Source organism: Phascolarctos cinereus, unplaced genomic scaffold (assembly GCF_003287225.1).
Source record: "Phascolarctos cinereus isolate Bilbo 61053 unplaced genomic scaffold, phaCin_HiC Scaffold_4;HRSCAF=312, whole genome shotgun sequence".
Taxonomy (NCBI): Eukaryota; Metazoa; Chordata; class Mammalia; order Diprotodontia; family Phascolarctidae; genus Phascolarctos; species Phascolarctos cinereus.
In genome coordinates, this window is record NW_027555847.1 from 674,158,513 (window position 1) to 674,176,809 (window position 18,297).

General features: G+C 48.2%; 1 protein-coding gene across 2 annotated transcripts in view; it reads right to left on the bottom strand.

Annotated features, from left to right (window-relative positions):
* Positions 1-2,348: 2,348 nt before the first annotated feature.
* THOP1 (thimet oligopeptidase 1) overlaps positions 2,349-18,297 on the bottom strand; it is a 46,882-nt gene continuing 30,933 nt past the window's right edge. For both annotated transcript variants that reach the window (XM_021008860.2, XM_021008859.2), the window contains 3 exons: positions 17,746-17,874; positions 10,714-10,850; positions 2,349-9,184 (listed from right to left, as the gene is read on the bottom strand). In XM_021008860.2, coding sequence (XP_020864519.1) covers positions 9,041-9,184; positions 10,714-10,850; positions 17,746-17,874 — 410 coding nt within the window. In that variant the 3' untranslated portion in view covers positions 2,349-9,040. The remainder of the gene's footprint in view (positions 9,185-10,713; positions 10,851-17,745; positions 17,875-18,297) is intronic.

An 18,297-nucleotide genomic window follows, 5' to 3' on the forward strand; every position in this document is an offset into this window, starting at 1 on the left:
TACTTGAATTGCCTGTTAAAACCGAAGGGTGGGGCAGCTAGATGTCGCAGTGGATAGAGCACCAGCCCTGGAGTCAGGAGGATCTGAGTTCAAATCTGACCTCAGACACTTGACGTAACTAGCTGTGTGATCCTGGGCAAGTCACTCAACCCCATTGCCTAGCCAAAAATAATTAAAAAAAAAAAAGGAAGGGTGTGATGCAGGGAAGCCCAGGCTCTCGAAGCCTTTACCAGCAGAGCCCAAGATCTGGGAGCACCTCCCAAGCTGGAAATACTGGTTTTGTGCTTATGTGCTTAGTCAGAGGGTCACTCACCCAGGCACGAAGTGTATATTCTGCTGGGGAATCTGGGTCTCAGGGCACGTTTTATTTCAACCCCATCAAGGGACCAAGATCAAGGCCAAGGCAAGAGAGGGTAATGATCTGACTTGGTGAAGGGAGGATTCAGGACCTCCCGGGCCTACCCAGACGAAACCACAGATGCTCAAAGCTGATGTCCAACCGTCCCGAGATTTCTCCCAGCTCTTCTACAGCTGTTATCCATTTTGCCTGGGAACCAGATTGCCATGGTGATTCCTCATAGGACAACCACTGATGGGTCCCAAGGGACTTTTCCTGCTCTTTGCATTTCAGGGTTTTCCATACTTTTACTGCTGGGGTCTGGGGAACGCTATCCTTGATTCTCTTTTTTATCATCACCTCATGAAACAGTCTTAGAACTGGGCAGCCCCTCTGTGATCATGGCGTCTTATAAAGAGCATTGGGGTAGCAATAAGATCTGGTTTCAACCTGGCTCTTCCACTTACCAAGTGACCTTGGGGAAGTCACTTAGCTTCTCTCTGGCTTTATTTCCTCCATCTGGAAAATGCTGGAAAATGGATATAATGACCCCATTGATGCAGACCTCAGGGATGTTGTGATGATCAGAGGAGAAAGGAGATGCTAAAGTACATTTGTAAACGAGGTGTTGAGATAACTGCATGCTATTCTCACCACTCCCTGCAACCCCTTCATTTTACAGTTGGGGAAACCAAGGCAGAGAGGGAACTGACACCTGTATTACTAACCGACTGAGCTTACGGTAAAGATCCCGTAAAGGGAATATGTGTAAAAAGGTCTTGGTAAAAGCATGCTAGGATTGAAAAGTAATGAGATAACATATTTTCACCAGTAAATAAATTGTCCATCCAAATGTGTTTGTCAAGTAGAATATTTCCCAGTGTATCATAAGCTGCTTAAGGGCAGATATTATTAGCCACACTTTGTTTCTGATCATTTCCAGTCAATAAATGTTTATCACGAAGGGTTCCCAGCTCACCCATAACAACATTTTTATAGTGCTTTAAGCTGGCTTACAAAGTACCTTCCTCATCCCTGAGGGAATGTAACACAAGTATTATTTCCCCATTTTACAGACTAGGAAATGGAGGCTTGGGAAGGTTAATAGACACAAAACTACTGAGTGTCCAAGTCAGAATTCTGACCCAATTCTCCGACCTTATTCATTCAGTTGAAGTTCCAATGCCTTTGGGTTCTCTCAAAAGCCAAATCTACCATAAAAAGGCAGGGGACGGTTTGGATCCTCCAAAGTGGGCCTGAGCTGTCGATTCGGTTCCCAGAGGGGGGCCAATGATTCTCTTTTCTCAGGACGGGACCAGCTGAAAAGCTCAGTCCCTGAAGGGTTACAGCTAGTCTCCCCCCTTCCCCACCCCCATCCCAGGGAAGCTCCAGGTTCTCCTGTTACAGGCTGGCCCTACAGGAGGTGGGTCAGGAGGCAGTAATAGTAGAATCCACTCTCCTCTTGTTCCCTAGGGGTGAAAAGGTGGGGGGGAGGAGATTGCACTTGGACCACGGGGATGACTTCATAGAGACCAATAAATCCAGAGTGGGCTGAACACAATACATCTGACCCATGCCAAGAATGTGGCTGCACTCGCTTCTGGGAGCATAGTACATGTCTGGAGTATTTGAGGGCTGAGAGAAGGAATGGAGGGGAGACAGCAGACAGTGGTGCCCTAGGCTGGCTTAGAATAGCCATGGTATTAATACTGGACCGTGGCACATTATGGCCCCCCGGAGTCTGGGGACGCCGAAGGACTCATGGAATCGTGTTCCTGGTTATTCCTGGGCCCCAGCCAGGCGCAGTTTTTGAGAAACGGCATTAGAGGGGCCCCAGTGGAGGCAGACGGAGTTGGGATGAGGCAGGAGATGGTCTGCCAGACTGGCCTGACTCCTGGAGCTGAACGCCCCCCAAATCAAGGCAGACACCCAATAATAGGAGAAACTTACAAAAAGCCGGTGACTAATGCCTGCCACCTGGAGGTGAGGAAAGGAATGACATGAGCCATGGTACTGGGATTGGAGAGGTAGTCCAACCCTTTTATTTTGTAGAAGACAACACTCGGGTCATAAGAGGCTAAGTGATTTGCTTAAGGGTCCATAGGTAATAAGTAGAACTCCAATTCAATCCTTGGTTACAAGTCCAAATCTTCCATTAGAGCATGTACTCCCAAGTAACCAAAAAGTCACTTGTTAGGCAGGGAAAACCAGAGAATTAAAAAGGGCCTCCAAACACGGAACGGCGAGAGACCATCTAACCTAACTCATTTTAGAGACAGACAGGTCACACCATGATTACTCACTTCATGGCAAACCCAAGTGTCCTAGTCTCCAGTTTAGGGCTATATCCATGGTACCATACTCCTTCCCTCAACTCCCTCAGGACCCAGCAGAGCTCTCACATAGCAGGGACTATGACAAATGCCAACAGCTCCATTTGGCTCTCTGTGAGGAAGATGCAGGAGTCATTTTAAGGAGCTGTTCTGGGCTGGGCCTAGCTACAATCAGACTGACACCTGGGCTCTGGAGAGAACCAATGTGGGGAGGCCGAAGTGCAGACAGGCACATTTTATGGAAATCAGTGTGGATCCTTTTGTAACAGGCTCACAACCTAGGTTATCACTTTCAACTCCTCGATCTCCCTGCTCCCCTACCTACCAGTATCCGATCTGTTGCCAAGGCCTGTTCCTTTTACCTTGGGGAGATCTCTTGAATAAGCCCTTTCTCTCTGACACTGCCACCACCCTGGTACAGACCACCTGCACTTGGACTATTGCAGTAGCTGCTGGTGGGTCTGCCCACCTCGAGTCCCTCCCGACTCCAATCCACCCTCCATTCAGCCACCAAAGTGATTTTTTTTTTTAGGCAATTGGGGTTAATTGACCAAAGAGATTTTCTTAAAGTGCAGGTCCCACCTTACCCAATAAATTCCACTGGTTCCTTATCCCCTCTAGGATGAAATATAAAGTCTTCTCTTTGGTCTTCAAAGCCCTTCATAACCTGACCCTCCATCTCCCCCTCCCTGCCCCATTTCCAGGCTTCTTATGCCTCACACTCAGCCATGTACATTTTCTTCAATCCTGTACCACTGGCTTCTTTGCTGTTCCACCAAGACACACTATCTCTCAACTCCCAGTATTTTCCCTGCCTGTCCTTCATGCCTGAATGCTCTCTCTTTCTCCCTAGTCCCAGATAAAATCCCACCTTCTGCAGGGAGCCTTTCCCAATCCCTCTTTAAATTCAATTTTATTTTCAAGTACAAATTCTATCCTTCCCACAACCCCCTCTCCTATTAAGAAAGCGAAACAAATAAAACCCATTACAAACATGTAAAGTCAAGCAAAACAAATTCCTGCATTAGCTATGTCAAATATATGTGTATATATATATACACACACACACACATACACACACATATATATATATATATATATATATATATATATACACACATAATATATATGTTTCACTCTGAGAGGATCACCTCTATTTGGACGTGAACAGCATGCCCAAACCCTTTTGATCTCAGTGCCTTATCTCTGTTGACGATCTCTGATTTATCCTGTATGTAGCTTGTTTGTACATAATTGTACATATGTGTCATCTTCTTTATTAGACTGTGAGCTCCTTGAGGGCAGGGACTGTCTTTTCCCTTCCACTATATGCCCAGTGCTTAAGCACAGTACCTGGCAGATAGTAGATGGTTAAAAAAATTTTTTTTGACCCACAAGCCTGCAAAATCATATTGGGAGCAGGGCGGAACAGGTGTGGAAATAGCATGTATTTCCCAGTCCTTCACTGATTTCCTCAAATAAGGGTACAAGAGAATCCAGGCTCACGTGTTAGTGTGCTCACCCCATCCCCTGCTATGTGGGAAAAGTACCCCAACCAGGAGGCTGAAACTTAAAGAAACACTGCTCCTTTCCCAAAAGATCCTTTTAGAAACCACTTTTTATTAGTAATAAGCACTTTGCTGAAACACAACCGGCTTAACAAGCCAGTTTGACCTGAACCATTACAAAAATCTCAAAAGCAACATTCTTTGAGGGAAAGGCAGGGGCTGGGGTGCAGACTGACACTTGACCCCCAAGGGGAGGGTGGTAGGTGGGAAGGGGCCAACTGCACACCCAGAGACAGATCCTTAAACCCCATAGTGCTTTCTGTAGAATGTGAGCTCATAGAGGGCAGGGACTGTTTGGTAATTGTCTGTATCCCTAGCACAATGTCTTGCATAGTAGATGCTTAATAACTGCTGAGTTGAATTAATAAGAGGACCTTTTTGGTGCGGTTGGAAGTCTATAGAGGGGCAAGTTTTCCCAGCCTCAGTGTCACATTCTCTCTCTGTAAGTTGATTTTAACTGTCTCCATAAAGCTGGTGCAGTCACGAGGCTTTGGAGGGTACGTCGGGGCAACTAGGCTTGAGGCTTCTGGTTATGGGCTACTTCCTTTTCCCACCCCAGAAAGACAGAATCCATTCAGCTTCAGTGCCGAGCCTGGTACCAGGCTTGCATGGGACAGTGAGAGGCAGTCATCAGGGGGAAGCAGGTTCTGCCCAGTAGTTACTTTTGAGAAAGATAAAGGGAACACAGACAAGGGAGAGGAGCCGGGCACCTTCCCAGCCTGGCATTCCTCACTATACCACGCGCCTGTTTCCTGACCAGGCAGCTGCTGTACCTGCAGCAGGGGGGAGGGGCAAGGGGCACAGTGTGCAGCCACATTCTCTTGCTGACTTAGGGCAGGAGTAGAGCCCAAATGAGACAGACCAGCAGTCTCTAGCCCTGCCGTGTCTAGAGGCTGGGGTGAAGATGATAAGATGGCAGACAATCCTTTCTCGATGAGCGGAAGGCCTCTGGGGAGCCCAGGCTGTCCAGTGCTGACTCAGCGGCCTCACACCTGCCTTAGGTATTTTAAGCCATCCCCAACTGAGCACGTGTTTCTCCTTTGGGATTCTGCTGAGTACCTGAGCTGGGCTTTCAGTACAAGCGACATACGTCAGGGCATGGAAAAAAGCTTTTAAGATGCTGGAAGCAAAGGCAAAGAGAAATGAGGTCAGGTAGAGACAGCAAAAGACCCTTTGTGAAGAGGCCTAGGTCCCTGGGCTTTGGAGAAAGGGTGACTGGAGAGAACACTGGGAAGAGGGGGCCACATTCACCTCCAGAGGCTCGAATACCTCTAAGCACTAAGACATGAGCTCCTGAGGAATGAGCAATATGGGCACTGGGCTGGCTAGGCAAAGCAGGCAGGAATTCAAAACCTGTGACCTTTCCACATTCCTTATCCTGCCACAGGAGACAGGGTAGAGCAAGAGCTCCGTGCTGGGGGCACAGGGTGGGTTAGGTTACCAGGAAGGACACCACCCAAAATCAAGCCCTCGCTGCTCCCCTGAGGACTTCGTAGAAAAGGAGTAATTCTGGGGTTCAGTCATAACTTGGACAGACAATGCATTCTTTGCCGGCTTAATTAGACCAAGGATTAAGAGGTGGAAGGACCGACCCTTAAAGATACAGTCCAATCTTATAATTTTGCAAATGGGGAAAACCGGTGCAGGGAGGGGAAGGGACTTGTCCACAGTCACACGAGTAACAGTCAGGATTCAAACCCAGTGATCTTCCTGTGACACTAGCTCTCACAGCTCCGCCTAGTACACACGTAGCCTCTTGAAATGGCCCCTCCCACGTGTTTCCAAGCTCATTGGCAGCCGGCTGGCAGGGTTCTAAAAGCAGCCAAGAACCTCAGATTCCTTGTTCGCTTCCCTGCTTATGACTTTTGATATCTACATCGTTAAAACAACAACAAAAACCAGCAGCTGGGCCTAAGGTCACAAGCCAGGAAGACCCACTTGGCCTCCAGCCTTCCCTGATGCCATGTGGCAAGGCAAAGATCAATTAGCTGCATTTGGATGAATCAGAGGCCACTCACTCACTGCTGGGTCCAATAGGGTCTGGCTGGTAGAAAAGGGTGGTAGCTGGACAAAGGAAAAGATAAAAGATCTCATCTCCTGACACCAGTGCAACTGCCCTGTGGAGTTGGTATTTTGGACCAGAGGATTGTAGACTTTACAGCATTCAGCTGTGGTAGCCATAGAATCTAAAACTAAGCACCTTACTTTTCTGAGATAGTGAAAACACCAGCAACACCAGATAGTAACCCTTCAGACCTGCCCTTACTAGCTCTGGCTAAGGAAAATAAGGTATCTGTCCTCCTGGTCAAGAGTTTAGGAAAGGCCAGTGTAAATTAGGTACAACAGTCTCAAGGTCTGGCTGGGCACAAACAGCCTCTAAATGGTCCCACCCTGGTTTAGGAGCTGGGTGTGAACTGGTGACAGACAAGGTGGGGAGGAGCTGGGAAAGAGGGGCACAAGACCCCACTCCCACCCCCTGGTCCATGGGCAGGGGAGAGGCAAACACTCCCTTGCCCACCTGGAGAGCTCAGTACTTGACTTTACCGGTGGACCTTACTGTGGCAGACGGCACTGTCAGCTGTTTCTACACTGGGGTCTGCTGAGACCAAACAAGAGAGATGCTTAAGCAAAGTCTGGAGGAGTCGTGGGAGCTCCAAGCAAGTGACTGAAAAACCCACAGTAAAGAGAGGAAGGCACCATACTTCACAATCAAGAATAGGGGGCTTACTACCAAGGTATTAAGAAGTTTCTAATTTAAATCAAAAGATTAAATAAAGTCAGAGACTAAATCCCCATCTCTGGTCATTCCTTGGTAAGGGGGAGGGGGACAACAAGGCCAAAGCCTGGGTGCTACCATGGCCAGCTAAAAGTTACCAGGCTCACAAAGGTGAGGGATTTATGGTGTCGTACCTGAGGCTGACGATCTGGGGTCATTAAAATGTAATTATCATTAATTGGTTCAGTTAAAGGCAGGAGGACACTTGGCTGCCAGGACCGGGACTTGACTTCTCCCTGAAGGGGTTTCTTCGAGAGGGGCCTCCCCAAGCAGGATGACTATACAAGACAGTGTGCTGAGAAGCAGATGAGGCTAAGACTTCTTCGAGGAACTAGGGCATTTGGACAGGAACATTCAATAATCATTGACTTGCTGACTATTAGGATGGGGCGGGGGGAGAAGCTTTAAAGATCACCTACACCAATGTGAGGCCCAGGAAAGTTGGCCCAAGGTCACACAGTGAGTCAGGGGTAGAGCTGGGATTTCTGCTGGTCCAGCTGCAAGAGCAGGCCAAAGAGGGTGGGGAGAAAAGAGGGCACTTGATTGCCTTTAGATGGAAATGGATTTGGTGTGGCTTGGTCGCTGTTCCTTAAACAAGGCCCTTCGTCTCTTTGCTACAGATCTTTTCTCTGGTTGTTTCCCTTGTCTGGAACACTCCTCCACCTCTTCTTTGCCTCTTGGCTTCCTGCAAGTCCCACCAAAAATTCCACCCTCTACACAAACTCTTCCCAATCCCTCTTACTTACAGGGCTTCCCTCTGCTGGGTTATCTCCTATTTATCCTGTCTGCAGCTTGTTTGGACCTAGTGGTTTGAATGTTGCCTCCCCCATTAGACTGTGAGCTCCTTGAGGGGAGGGTTTGTCTTAGGAATGTTTAATAAATGCTTATCCACTGACTGAGGGCACAGGAGCAGGCAGTGTGTCAGGCCTGGAGAGCTCATGCCTTGATTTATCTGACACCCACCAATTTAAAGCCTGCTCCCTTTTAAACAGATACTCCCTCCCATTTCGAAATCAAAGGCACTGCATCTTCCTCGGTTTTTGCCAGGAGCTCCCTCTCTATCTCTGCCATCACACCCTCACAGCCTGAAAGCTGTGCTCCAGTCTGTGCTTGTCTTGTTCACGTGGGCTGAAGGGTGAAGAGTGGCCAAGCACAGGAAGCAGGCCTGCAGAATCTCTGCTGGGATAAAAGGGGGGAGTCACTTAGACCAAGTTCTTTCCAAACACCTTCTCCTAGACAGCTCCAACCTGACCCCACTTACTGATCAGGTTATCGATAAGCTTCCTCTAGGTTTATTATGTGAGCCAGGCAGCAAACACACACTGAGATGCTGGCCCCAGAATCCCGGAGTAAAGGTTGTACAAAGCTCAGGGTGAACTTTCTAAGGCCCCTTGGTTCCAGTTAGGAGAACAAATCACTCGTTTCACTCACCAGCTACCGCACACACAACACACTCACCCCAGCCGTCAATTCCCTGAGGTCTAATCAAGCCTCCACCAAAACAGTGTATGATAAAACCATCCCCAAAAGACTAAACCATGATTTCTGCCTTAACAACCAATGTTAAACTAAACCATTTCAAGGTAGAAGGAGGGAGAGAGGGAAGCAGAGGACAGACTCCCTCTTTCACTCCACTTTAAAAAAAAGATTACAGTTATAGTTTCAGTAGAGAACCTGATCTTGGTTACCGCGGGATGGGATGGACAAGGGAAAAAAATATCAGACCATATGGCCAACACAAGAACTCTCCAAACATCTTAATGTGACTGAGCAAAGACCCTAAAAAAAGGGACTGGAAGGTTTAAAAGTAGAAAGCAAAACAGGGCAGATTTGGGACGGGGTGTCGAGATACCCCTTCATCCCACTCCCTTCTGGGAGAGTCCCTCTGTTCTCTCTCTGTTGGGAGTTTAAGGCAACAGGGAGGCCAGCAGAAGGTTATGTCCACACTTGCTCAGTCCTGAAGAATGGAGATGCACGAAAGAGCTCCCGTGCCTCCGAGGCTGGCCCATCAGCAGGCAGAAGGCAGTTAGCTGCTGTCCGGCACCTTCAGGCCTTTGCTCAGGAGGAAGGCATCTTGCTTGGGCTGCCGGCCGAGGAACTGCTGCAGCATGCTGATAGCATCGACAGAGCCACCTGGCTTCAGGATGCAGGTCCTGTAGTCCATGCCAACCTGCAGGAGGGATGAGGAACACAGTGTGGAGAGATACAGTGGGCTACAGGGGTCATCTAACCCTCCCCCCTCCCCTGACCTGGGATACCCTAGGCCGTATTGGGAGGCACAGAATCAAATGGGGAGCAGACAGTCCACTGTCCTCTGCCCATCATCAGAGGCCTTCAAAGAGAGGCTACGAAGATGATTCCTACTCAGGAATGGGCTGAACGAATGAAATGATCTCGGAGGCTCCTTCCTACATTGACAATCTTAGCAAAAATCTCTAGCTCAGCTCCCCAGCATAAGATCTTAAAGCTGGAAGGAATCTGAAGTCCAGCCCCAGTTTTCAGGCAAGTATAATATGATTTTACGGAAGAGTAAAAAGACCCAGAGAAATGAGGCACCATCTGTGGCCCTGGGCAAGTTACTTAACCCCTAGGAACACAAAGGAGCCCAGATCAGGCCAGTGGCAAGAACATTATAATTGGGAAGGAAACTGAGGTATAAGCGTGCCCCTGTGGTCACCCCTCAAACACTGGATCCCAGGAGTCGGGGCTGTCCTATTCTCACAAACACTCCCCAGCCCCAGGCATTGGAAGTGACACCAACTAGGGACTCATCCTGGCCAATCGCAGGTACTCAAGCGACAAAGGGGACGGCTCTCAGCCATTCTCCTATCACCAGACATAACCAGTGTGCCCTGGCCACCAGCAGCCCACACGGACAGAATGGTGGCTCTAAGGAGGTGGGGAGGATGTATAGGGAGAGAGTGAAAGAAAGGCCTGGGTACCAGCAGGGCAAAGGAAGATCTGGGCAGACGGCTAGAGTGGGTATCACTGGAGAGCTGGGAGGCAAGGAAAGCGAACATCCAAATGGGAGGTGAGAAGCTTATCACAATCAAACAGCGTCTAATTCAAAATGCTCTCAGAATCTCAGTGGTTGGAAGCCCAGCCAAATACCCCCAGTCAGTGGTCATCAAGTCCCATTTTGAGGAGCCCAGGAATGGAGAGCCCATGACATTTGGATAGCCCTTATCATTAGGATGGGTTTTCTTTACATGGAGCCCAGCTCCGCCTCTCTACAACTGTCCCACATGGCCCTAGGCCAAGAAAGGCTGTCACATGACAGCCCTTCACATCCTTGAAGATGGCACCCATACTGCCTACATGTTGCATCTGGCTGGTGCTGGGCCCAACCCTTAGATCCAAAGGTCTCCAAGAGGGAAGGAGAGCCTACAGCCCTGCCCTACAAAGCTGGGGAAGGTAGGGGAGCCTGATTTCTCCCAGCAGTGGAAGAGACTTTGCTGAAAGAAGAAACCCAGGCTCAGGTAGGCTAACAAAAGGTGCACTCAGAGGTCTTTCTTTGGGATTATACAAAGCTGGGCCTGCATGGATCTTTAGGGGGCACACTGGGAGGCAGAGGGAGAGGGCAGTAGACGAGAGTTCTCCAGAGACATCACTTCTCTCTGCCTATCGATGGGACTGAAGGGGACCAAGTAGACCGGAAGAGAATCAGCAGAAACCAGTCCCATGAATGAGATGTTTTACCTTACAGTTGAGGACCCCTTCCATTTTGAAGCGTGTGTGGAACATGTCCATGGAGTATACCTCACTCCAGAGGTAGCCGTAGTACTGGGCGTCATAGCCTCCTGCCAGGTGACCAAAAGTGGCTGGCATGTTAGTACCTGGAGAGCAAACACAGAGTGAGGGGAAGACCTCAAGTTCTCCCCTTTCCCTGAAGTACTGAAATCTCCACAAACTCCTACTGTGTGCAAAGCACTGTGTGCTGAGCTCTGAGGAAGATGCTTCAAGGAGCTGGGATGCCTGCAGCATCAGCTTTTCCTCCACTGACACCAATCCCAACTAGGAAGTGGCTCTCCGGAGCCTGACCCCAGGGCCACCAGCGTGCAGAGGCTCTCTGAGCACTGCTGGACTGGCCCTCTCTCTGCCAAACCCACAAAGCACCAGAGGAAGCACCAGAGCAGGACTCCAGCGGAGTCAGTAATTCAACAGAGAAAAGGGGCAGAGATGTGAAGAGATAACTAAAATACAAGGGGGCAGACCAGTTCAGGAGCAGGACAAGCCAAGCGCAGGAAGGATCACTACCAACTCTGTGTAGTAGGGTTCGTGGATTGACGGTCTGCAACTTGGGGAGTAGCGAGACAAGGCCAGAAATGTAGGGTGATGCTAAAGTAGCTCTCTCTGTGGGCCCTCCTGCAGAACTCCTTTTCCTTGTGAGGTAGCCCCAGGTTAACCCCTACCATCTCAGCTGAACACTCCACCAAAGGAAGTCAAACCATCTGTGCCAACTGGATCAACTACAAATTTCTGTTCTCTAGTCTTCACTGGGCCCTCACTGTTGCATGGCAATCCTTTCATTCTGACCTGACTCTCTCTTGCACTCTACAAAGCAGCTGCTCTAAACCTTCTCCCCACCCCACCCCCTTCCTCAGGAGAGCACCTCACTTCCTGCTTCACTAAGAAAAGAGGCCATCATGAACTCTGATTAAGCAGAATGGCCAGTTTTAGTCCCGGAGAAATGATGATGAAATGCTTTCTTCCTCTTGGTAGGGAGAGGTAAGGGACTATTGGGATGGTTTGTTTACCTTTTTTTGGGTTGCTAGGGAAAGTTTCAGTTGGGGGTGGGGTAGCTTAGGAAATGACTGACAGCAGAATAAAGAGCTTAAATATTATTTAACAATCATTACTAAAAAAAAAAATAAGAAAAAAGTTGTAAAACAAGCAGTTGTGAGCTCCTTCCTTCCACACTTTAAAACCCCTCTTCATTATCCTCTCCTTGGCTCTTCTCCCAGAAGGGATTTGCCCTTGCCTCTATAAACTTTTCTATCTATGCCCTTAATCTCATCTCTTCAAGGAAAGACTATCTCTTCCATCCCCCTTTCTCTCTCACTCTTTCATCAACCTCTCCTTTTCTCCTGGGGTCTTTCTTGATGCTTACAAACATACCCAAGTCTCCCCTATCCCTAAAAAAAAGTGTTCATTCAACCCCACTATACCTTCAAGTTGTCATCCTGTATATGTCCACTCAGCTCCTAGAATGGCCATCTATCCTCATTAGCTCCACCTCCTCTGCTCCCACTAAGTCTCAATCTCTTGCAATCTGCCTTTTGGCCTCAACATTTGACTAAAGCTGCTCACTCCAAGATTACTAATGCTCTTTAAAAATTAGTAGTATTTTTGTTCTTAAAAAATCATCATCACTTCCCAAACACTTATTCCCTCCTTCCAAAAAAATAAATAAAAGAACCCTCCCCTGTAAGGAAGAAATGGAGTTAAACAAAACAAATGAACTGGGCATGTCCGACATCGGCCTCGTGGAGCATCTGTCTTCCATCACTTCTTGGCATTCTTCACCAGCAGTCCTCTTAAGTCATAACTGGTCACTGCCACAAATGATCTCTTAGACTAAATCCACAGACCTTTTCTCAGTTTTCAGCTTCCAATCAAGTGCTTTGCTGTCTGCTGCTGTTACCGCTCCCCCACCTCCAATGTGCTCTTGCTGCTCTGACAGCTTTCTCAGACTCTTGTACTGCACCGTCATCCATGACCTACTCTGCCCCAACCATGGATGTCCCAGAGCCCTTGTTTTTTCTCTCTTCATACTTAAGCACCTTCTTACTGTTGGTGATTAGCTCTCCTGGCTTCAAACAACTTTTCTAGACAGATGATACCCAAAGCTTTATACAGAGCTCCAACCTCTCTTCTGGGACCCAGCTCCCCATCACTAACAATGGAAAGGCATGGACCCGCTTGGCAGTCTGGTGAAGCCTATGGATCCTTTCTGAACAGTGTTTTTTAAATGCATAATCCAATATTGAAATAGTTATTGAAATGTTAAAAAGCAAACTTATGGACTTCATGTAATTTGTCCACAGAGCCTAAACAAAGAAAATCTTCTCTAAGAAATACTCACGTCGATGAAGTGACTAATGTATTGAAGTCCTGACCAGAATCACACAGGAAGAGACGACATGGCAGAGAACGCCAATGCTGCCATCGAAGCCACTGGTGGCTTCGGATCCCTCCTCTCCGCCCTCCATCCTTCCAGAGGAAGGAGACTCATATTAATCTGGATCTCTCACCCCAGTATTCAGTCACTTCCTGTCTTAAAATGTCAATTTCACTTTTTGTAATGTTTGATGCTCTTCACACCCAGTACCTTCTGATGCTATTCTTGAAGCAGTCATGACATAGATTCTTCTGCATAGTCTGTAAGCATTTCACCTCTTTCTCTCCTTTCTTACCCCTAAACCTGGAGGCCCAAAGTAGCTTCAACACTTTTTTTTGCCATCCTTCCTTATGGCCACTTTGATATTGAAGTCACCTAGCTGTACGCCCTTCCTTACCTCTGCCTCTCAGAACCCTTCAACTCAGATATCACCTGCTCCTCGAAGTTCCCCATGGATTCAAATATTACGATGTAGATCATTACAAAATCTGCACATCCAGCTCTCATCTCTCTCCTAAGCTCTGGTCCCCTCCTTACATTCACATACATAATCATTGTAAAAACTGTTCTCCTGGTTCTGCTCACTTCAGTCTGCACCAGTTCATGCAAGTGTTTCCATCACATGCCAAACTCGAATCAATGGGCACCCACTTGGTTTCCAGGCTTTGCTAAGACATAGAGTACTGGTATTAATATTTAGTATACAATGGACTTTCATGTTTGGCTTTAACTTCACTAGGGTAGGTATATGCCCAGTATCTGCACAATTGCAAGTTATTTTCCAGAACAGCTAGATTACTTCATAATTCCACCAACAGTGCATTCGTGCATCTGTCATCCTACAAGCCTGCCAGGACCGACTGTTCCAATCCTTCATCATGAAGTAAGGTGAAACCCTAGAGCTGTTTGAATTGTATTTCTCTTCATAGTGATTTCGAGCATGTTTTCATGTGATTATAATTTATAAATCTTCATTAAAAAACCGTTGTTTCCCAGGAGAACAATGTAAAGACAAAAACCTTGTTTGAAAGATTTAAAAACTTTGATCAATGCCATGACCAACCACAATTCCAGAGGACCCATAGTGAAACCCACTCCCTGCCTCCTGACTAAGAGTGACTGACTCAAGATGCAAAGTGAGACACGTTTTTCTGGACACAGCCAATGAGAGGGTTGGTTTTGCTTAATTATACAAAAGGTTTTTTTGTTTTTTCTTTTTTTCCTGGGGGTTGGAGAAGAGGGAGAGAAAGCATATTTTTGTTAACTGGAAAAAAGTGTAATTAAAAAAGCAGTTGGTCATTTCCATCCTTTGTCTAGTCCCCCCTTGTTGGATATCTTCATGTGGATGTCCGTAGGTATCTGAAACGCAACATGTCGGAAATAAACTCCTTATTTCTTCCACTAACCCCGTCCTGCCTAACTTCCCTATTCTGTTAAGAACCCACCATCCCCTCTGGTCAGCCAGGTTCAAACGACTTCATTTCCCCTTACTGTCCCCCCATTTCCAATCAGTTTTCAGACCTTCTCAATTCTGCCTCCACACCCCTTCCATTCAGAATGACAGAATCTTCATACAGGCTGTCACAGGACCACGGATTTAAGGGCTGGAATGAGCCATTGAATTCAACTTATAGATGAGCAAATTCATACGCAGAGAGGTGTTGCCCAAAGTCCCACAGGAAGTAAATGGCAGAGCTGGGATTCAAACTCACATCCTCTGACCCTGTCCCCTGCTCTTGACTCACTCCCCATCCCACAGGCCCTCATCACCTCTCACCTGCACTAATGTAATAACCTCCTCATTCATCTCTAATCCATCTTCCACACAGCTGCCACGTTAACATTTGTCAAGCACAACTCTGACCAGCTCAAAAATCTTAACTGCCTCTAGGAGAAAATATTCACTCCTCTTGGGGCATTTAAAGGCCTTTCCCTCCTGAGCTGACATTATTCTCCATCACGTGTCCAATGTACCGAGGTTCTCCCTGGTACCTGAAATCTCCTTCTTCATCTCCACTTCTCAGAACCCCTGGCTTCCTTCGCACCTGCTCCAACGCTGCTTCCCATAAGAGGCCTTCTCAACTACCCGCCCCCCCTGTTATTAGTGCCCCTCCCCCCTAAATTCCTTTACGTTTATTTGTCTTTACTTATCTGAATTCACGCTCTTCTTCTCAGTAGAATCTAAGCTTCTTGAGGGCAGGGACCATTTAGTTTCTATGTATCACCAGTGCCTGACCCATAACAGGCATTTAATAAATGCTTAATTGAATTAATCTGGATCATGAAAGGGACCCTGAGAATCATCCAAGTGCAATGCCTGTTCCCATTTTATAGAAGAAACTGAGGTCCAAAGAGAAGAGACTTGTCCTAGGTCACAAAGGTGGTAAAGAAGCAAGCTGCTATTTGAACCCAGCTCATCTGACATCAAGCCCACGTGTTTTTCTACCACATCTCTCTGCCACTCCCTGACCGGTTTCCAGGCAGACTTTTCTCTGCCCTATCCCTAGCCAGGGATCCCGGTCCCCACCATGATCGCTCCACTGCTGCCATCTGGTGGTCACTAGCGGGGCTACTGCGCTGGACTGAGCTCTCTCTCCTGGGGTGCCGGTTTGCGCTGATGCTGGTTTGTGGCACCACAGTCATTTCCGGGGATTTGTGCCAGCCCCCCCTCCCCCGCCATCACCCCACCCTAACAGCGACCGCCTCTGTCAAATCCAGTACCTACTACCTAGCATCCCTCTCCAGGGACCCCTGCCCTCTGGGTCATTTTTTCAATTGCTCTGGATCCAGTATAGGTCACTGCGTTAGTGCTTACATTCACATAACCGTAGCCACCACAGATATGGAGGAGAGGATGGCGGCAGGGTGGTGTGGTGGACAGAATCTTGGATCGAGGTCCAAACCTGCTCTGGACACTTACTGGCGATGTGACCCACTCACTACAGTCACTTACCCTTCTCTCTTCCATACCTTCTTCATTTATGAAGTGAGGATAAACGACAGCAGCATTTCTCTCAGAGACGCTGTGAGACTCAGGGGCAATCGTGTACGTACAAGTGCTTTGCACCTTCTAGCCTGTGAGGTTGCCAGCTGGCGCTGCCCTCGCGGGGCTGCTTCCTTTACTGTTTCAATTCAGACAAGCCTGTCCAAGGTTCTCTGAATTCCTCAGACTACCTTTCCTTCTAGTGCACTGACATTCCCATAGTACAGTCTGTGGGCCACAGGCACACCTTTGGCTTTGGGTGTTCTGCTTCTCTGGTGCCGTTTTATCAGGTCAGAGGATTCAGAACTCCTCTGAAATGAGGCCCAGAGGCATTAAGTGACTTGCCCCAAAGTCACACAACCAGTAAGTTGTGGAGGCAAGATGTGAACCCAGGACTCACGAGACCCAACCCTGTGTCCTTTCATTACTCCATAGATCTGTTGGGCAAGGAGAGAGAGTGGAAAGGCGGCTGTGTCTGGGAGCTCACTCCTACTCACTCCCACTTCTAAGACATCCTCTTGTGACTGCCCCCAGCGTCCAGCATGGGACAGTCTGGAACACAGCAAGTGCTCTGCAGATTGGGTGATCTCTCATGAGCTGATCCAGGCCTCATCTCCAGAAGCTTTTGGCCTGATGAACCCCCTTGGTGATGTGCCCATTCCCTAAGTCAGGGGTCAAGGCCACAAGTGGCCCTCTAGGTCCTGGGGTATGGCCTTTTGACTGAGTCCAAGTTTTACAGAACAGATTTGTTCTGTGAAGACTCATGTCTCATCATCTCAACTCCCAGTCACGCTATGACACCTCTCAATGGTAACCAGTGGTCCAACCAGCCCAGCAATCTGTCTGACAATGTCAGCAAGGGAGAGGGTTTGGGGAGGGGGCGCCAGCTACCCTGCCTTCTGACATTTTTTAACATTTAAGGAAAGAAGAGGCTAGAACACGATGCCCCTCACTCCATAAGGGACTATGTGGGACACAGCTGGGCAAACGGGAAGCCAGAGGATGGCTCTGCTCTGGCTTTGCATTTTCCTGGTTTTTCTCACGCTCGGATTAGTCTCCAAGCTGTGCCCGGGTTCCAGCTTCAGTGTCAGCAGAGGAGAGATACAGTGCTTGTGTCTGGCGCTGGAAGATGCAGGTGGCAGACCTGCTCTGTCAACTGCAACATGTACAGATCTGGGCACGTCCCTTGTCCTTACCGGGCCTCAGTTTCCTCATCTGTAAAACGAGCATGCTCAGACTACAGATGATCTCTACAATCTCCTTCTAGCTCTGACAGTCCACATTCTAAGGAAGAGCCCCGACAGTCAATGTTCTAAAGTTCTTCTCTAACTCTGAGGTTCTAGGATTCTAGGCTCTTGCCTCCCTCAGCTACTCTGACCCAAACTTGAAGTCGACAATGCTCCTTTTCTGTGCTCTCCAATGGAGAGGTGCTTGCTTCCTCTCCAATTTAATTTCTGGATAATGCCTCCATCTTGGAGTGACATCCATGCCCTACTACGGAAGCGTCACCCAGGAATTTCTGTAAACCCTTTTGGACCCTGGTTCTAACTGTGGCCCATATAGGTCCTCAGGGGTCACTGCTGAGGTGCCCAACTCTGGTGAGCTCATGGCCATCAAGAGTTAGTACCTGGGGTGGCGGGAATCCCTAAGATCTCCTGGCACAGCTGGGAGTACTCCTCAGCTGGATCTGCTTTTGTCTGGGTATGCAGGGCCTGGTCCACCTTGGCGAGGACAATTTGACGCAGGTTGAAGAGACCTGTTCAGGAGAAAATACCAACTCGTGAAATACCGTTGGGCTGCCAAGTGGCTCCATAATAACCTTAGTAGGTCACCCCATCACTGCCACCTTAGAAACCTTCAGCGTTCCCTCCAGAGGGTTTGCCCTGGAGCCGCTCCTGGTTCGGCACGTGCCACCTCTAGCTTAAGAAGAATCCAGAGGCTACCACTGGCTTTTTGATATTATAAGTAGCACTTCAAACATCGACTTATTTGTTGCCTTCGGATCACACGGCTCCTTTGCAGAAATCATAGGCAACGTGCTATAGGCAAAGAATGATGGACTTGGAGTCAGCCACCCAAGGTTCCAGACTCAGTCCTGCCGTGAACCTGACACTGGCTTAGTCCCCTCTCTGTTTTGCATTAGGTTTGCTTTAGAGGGCCCTCTTCCAAATGAGCTTAA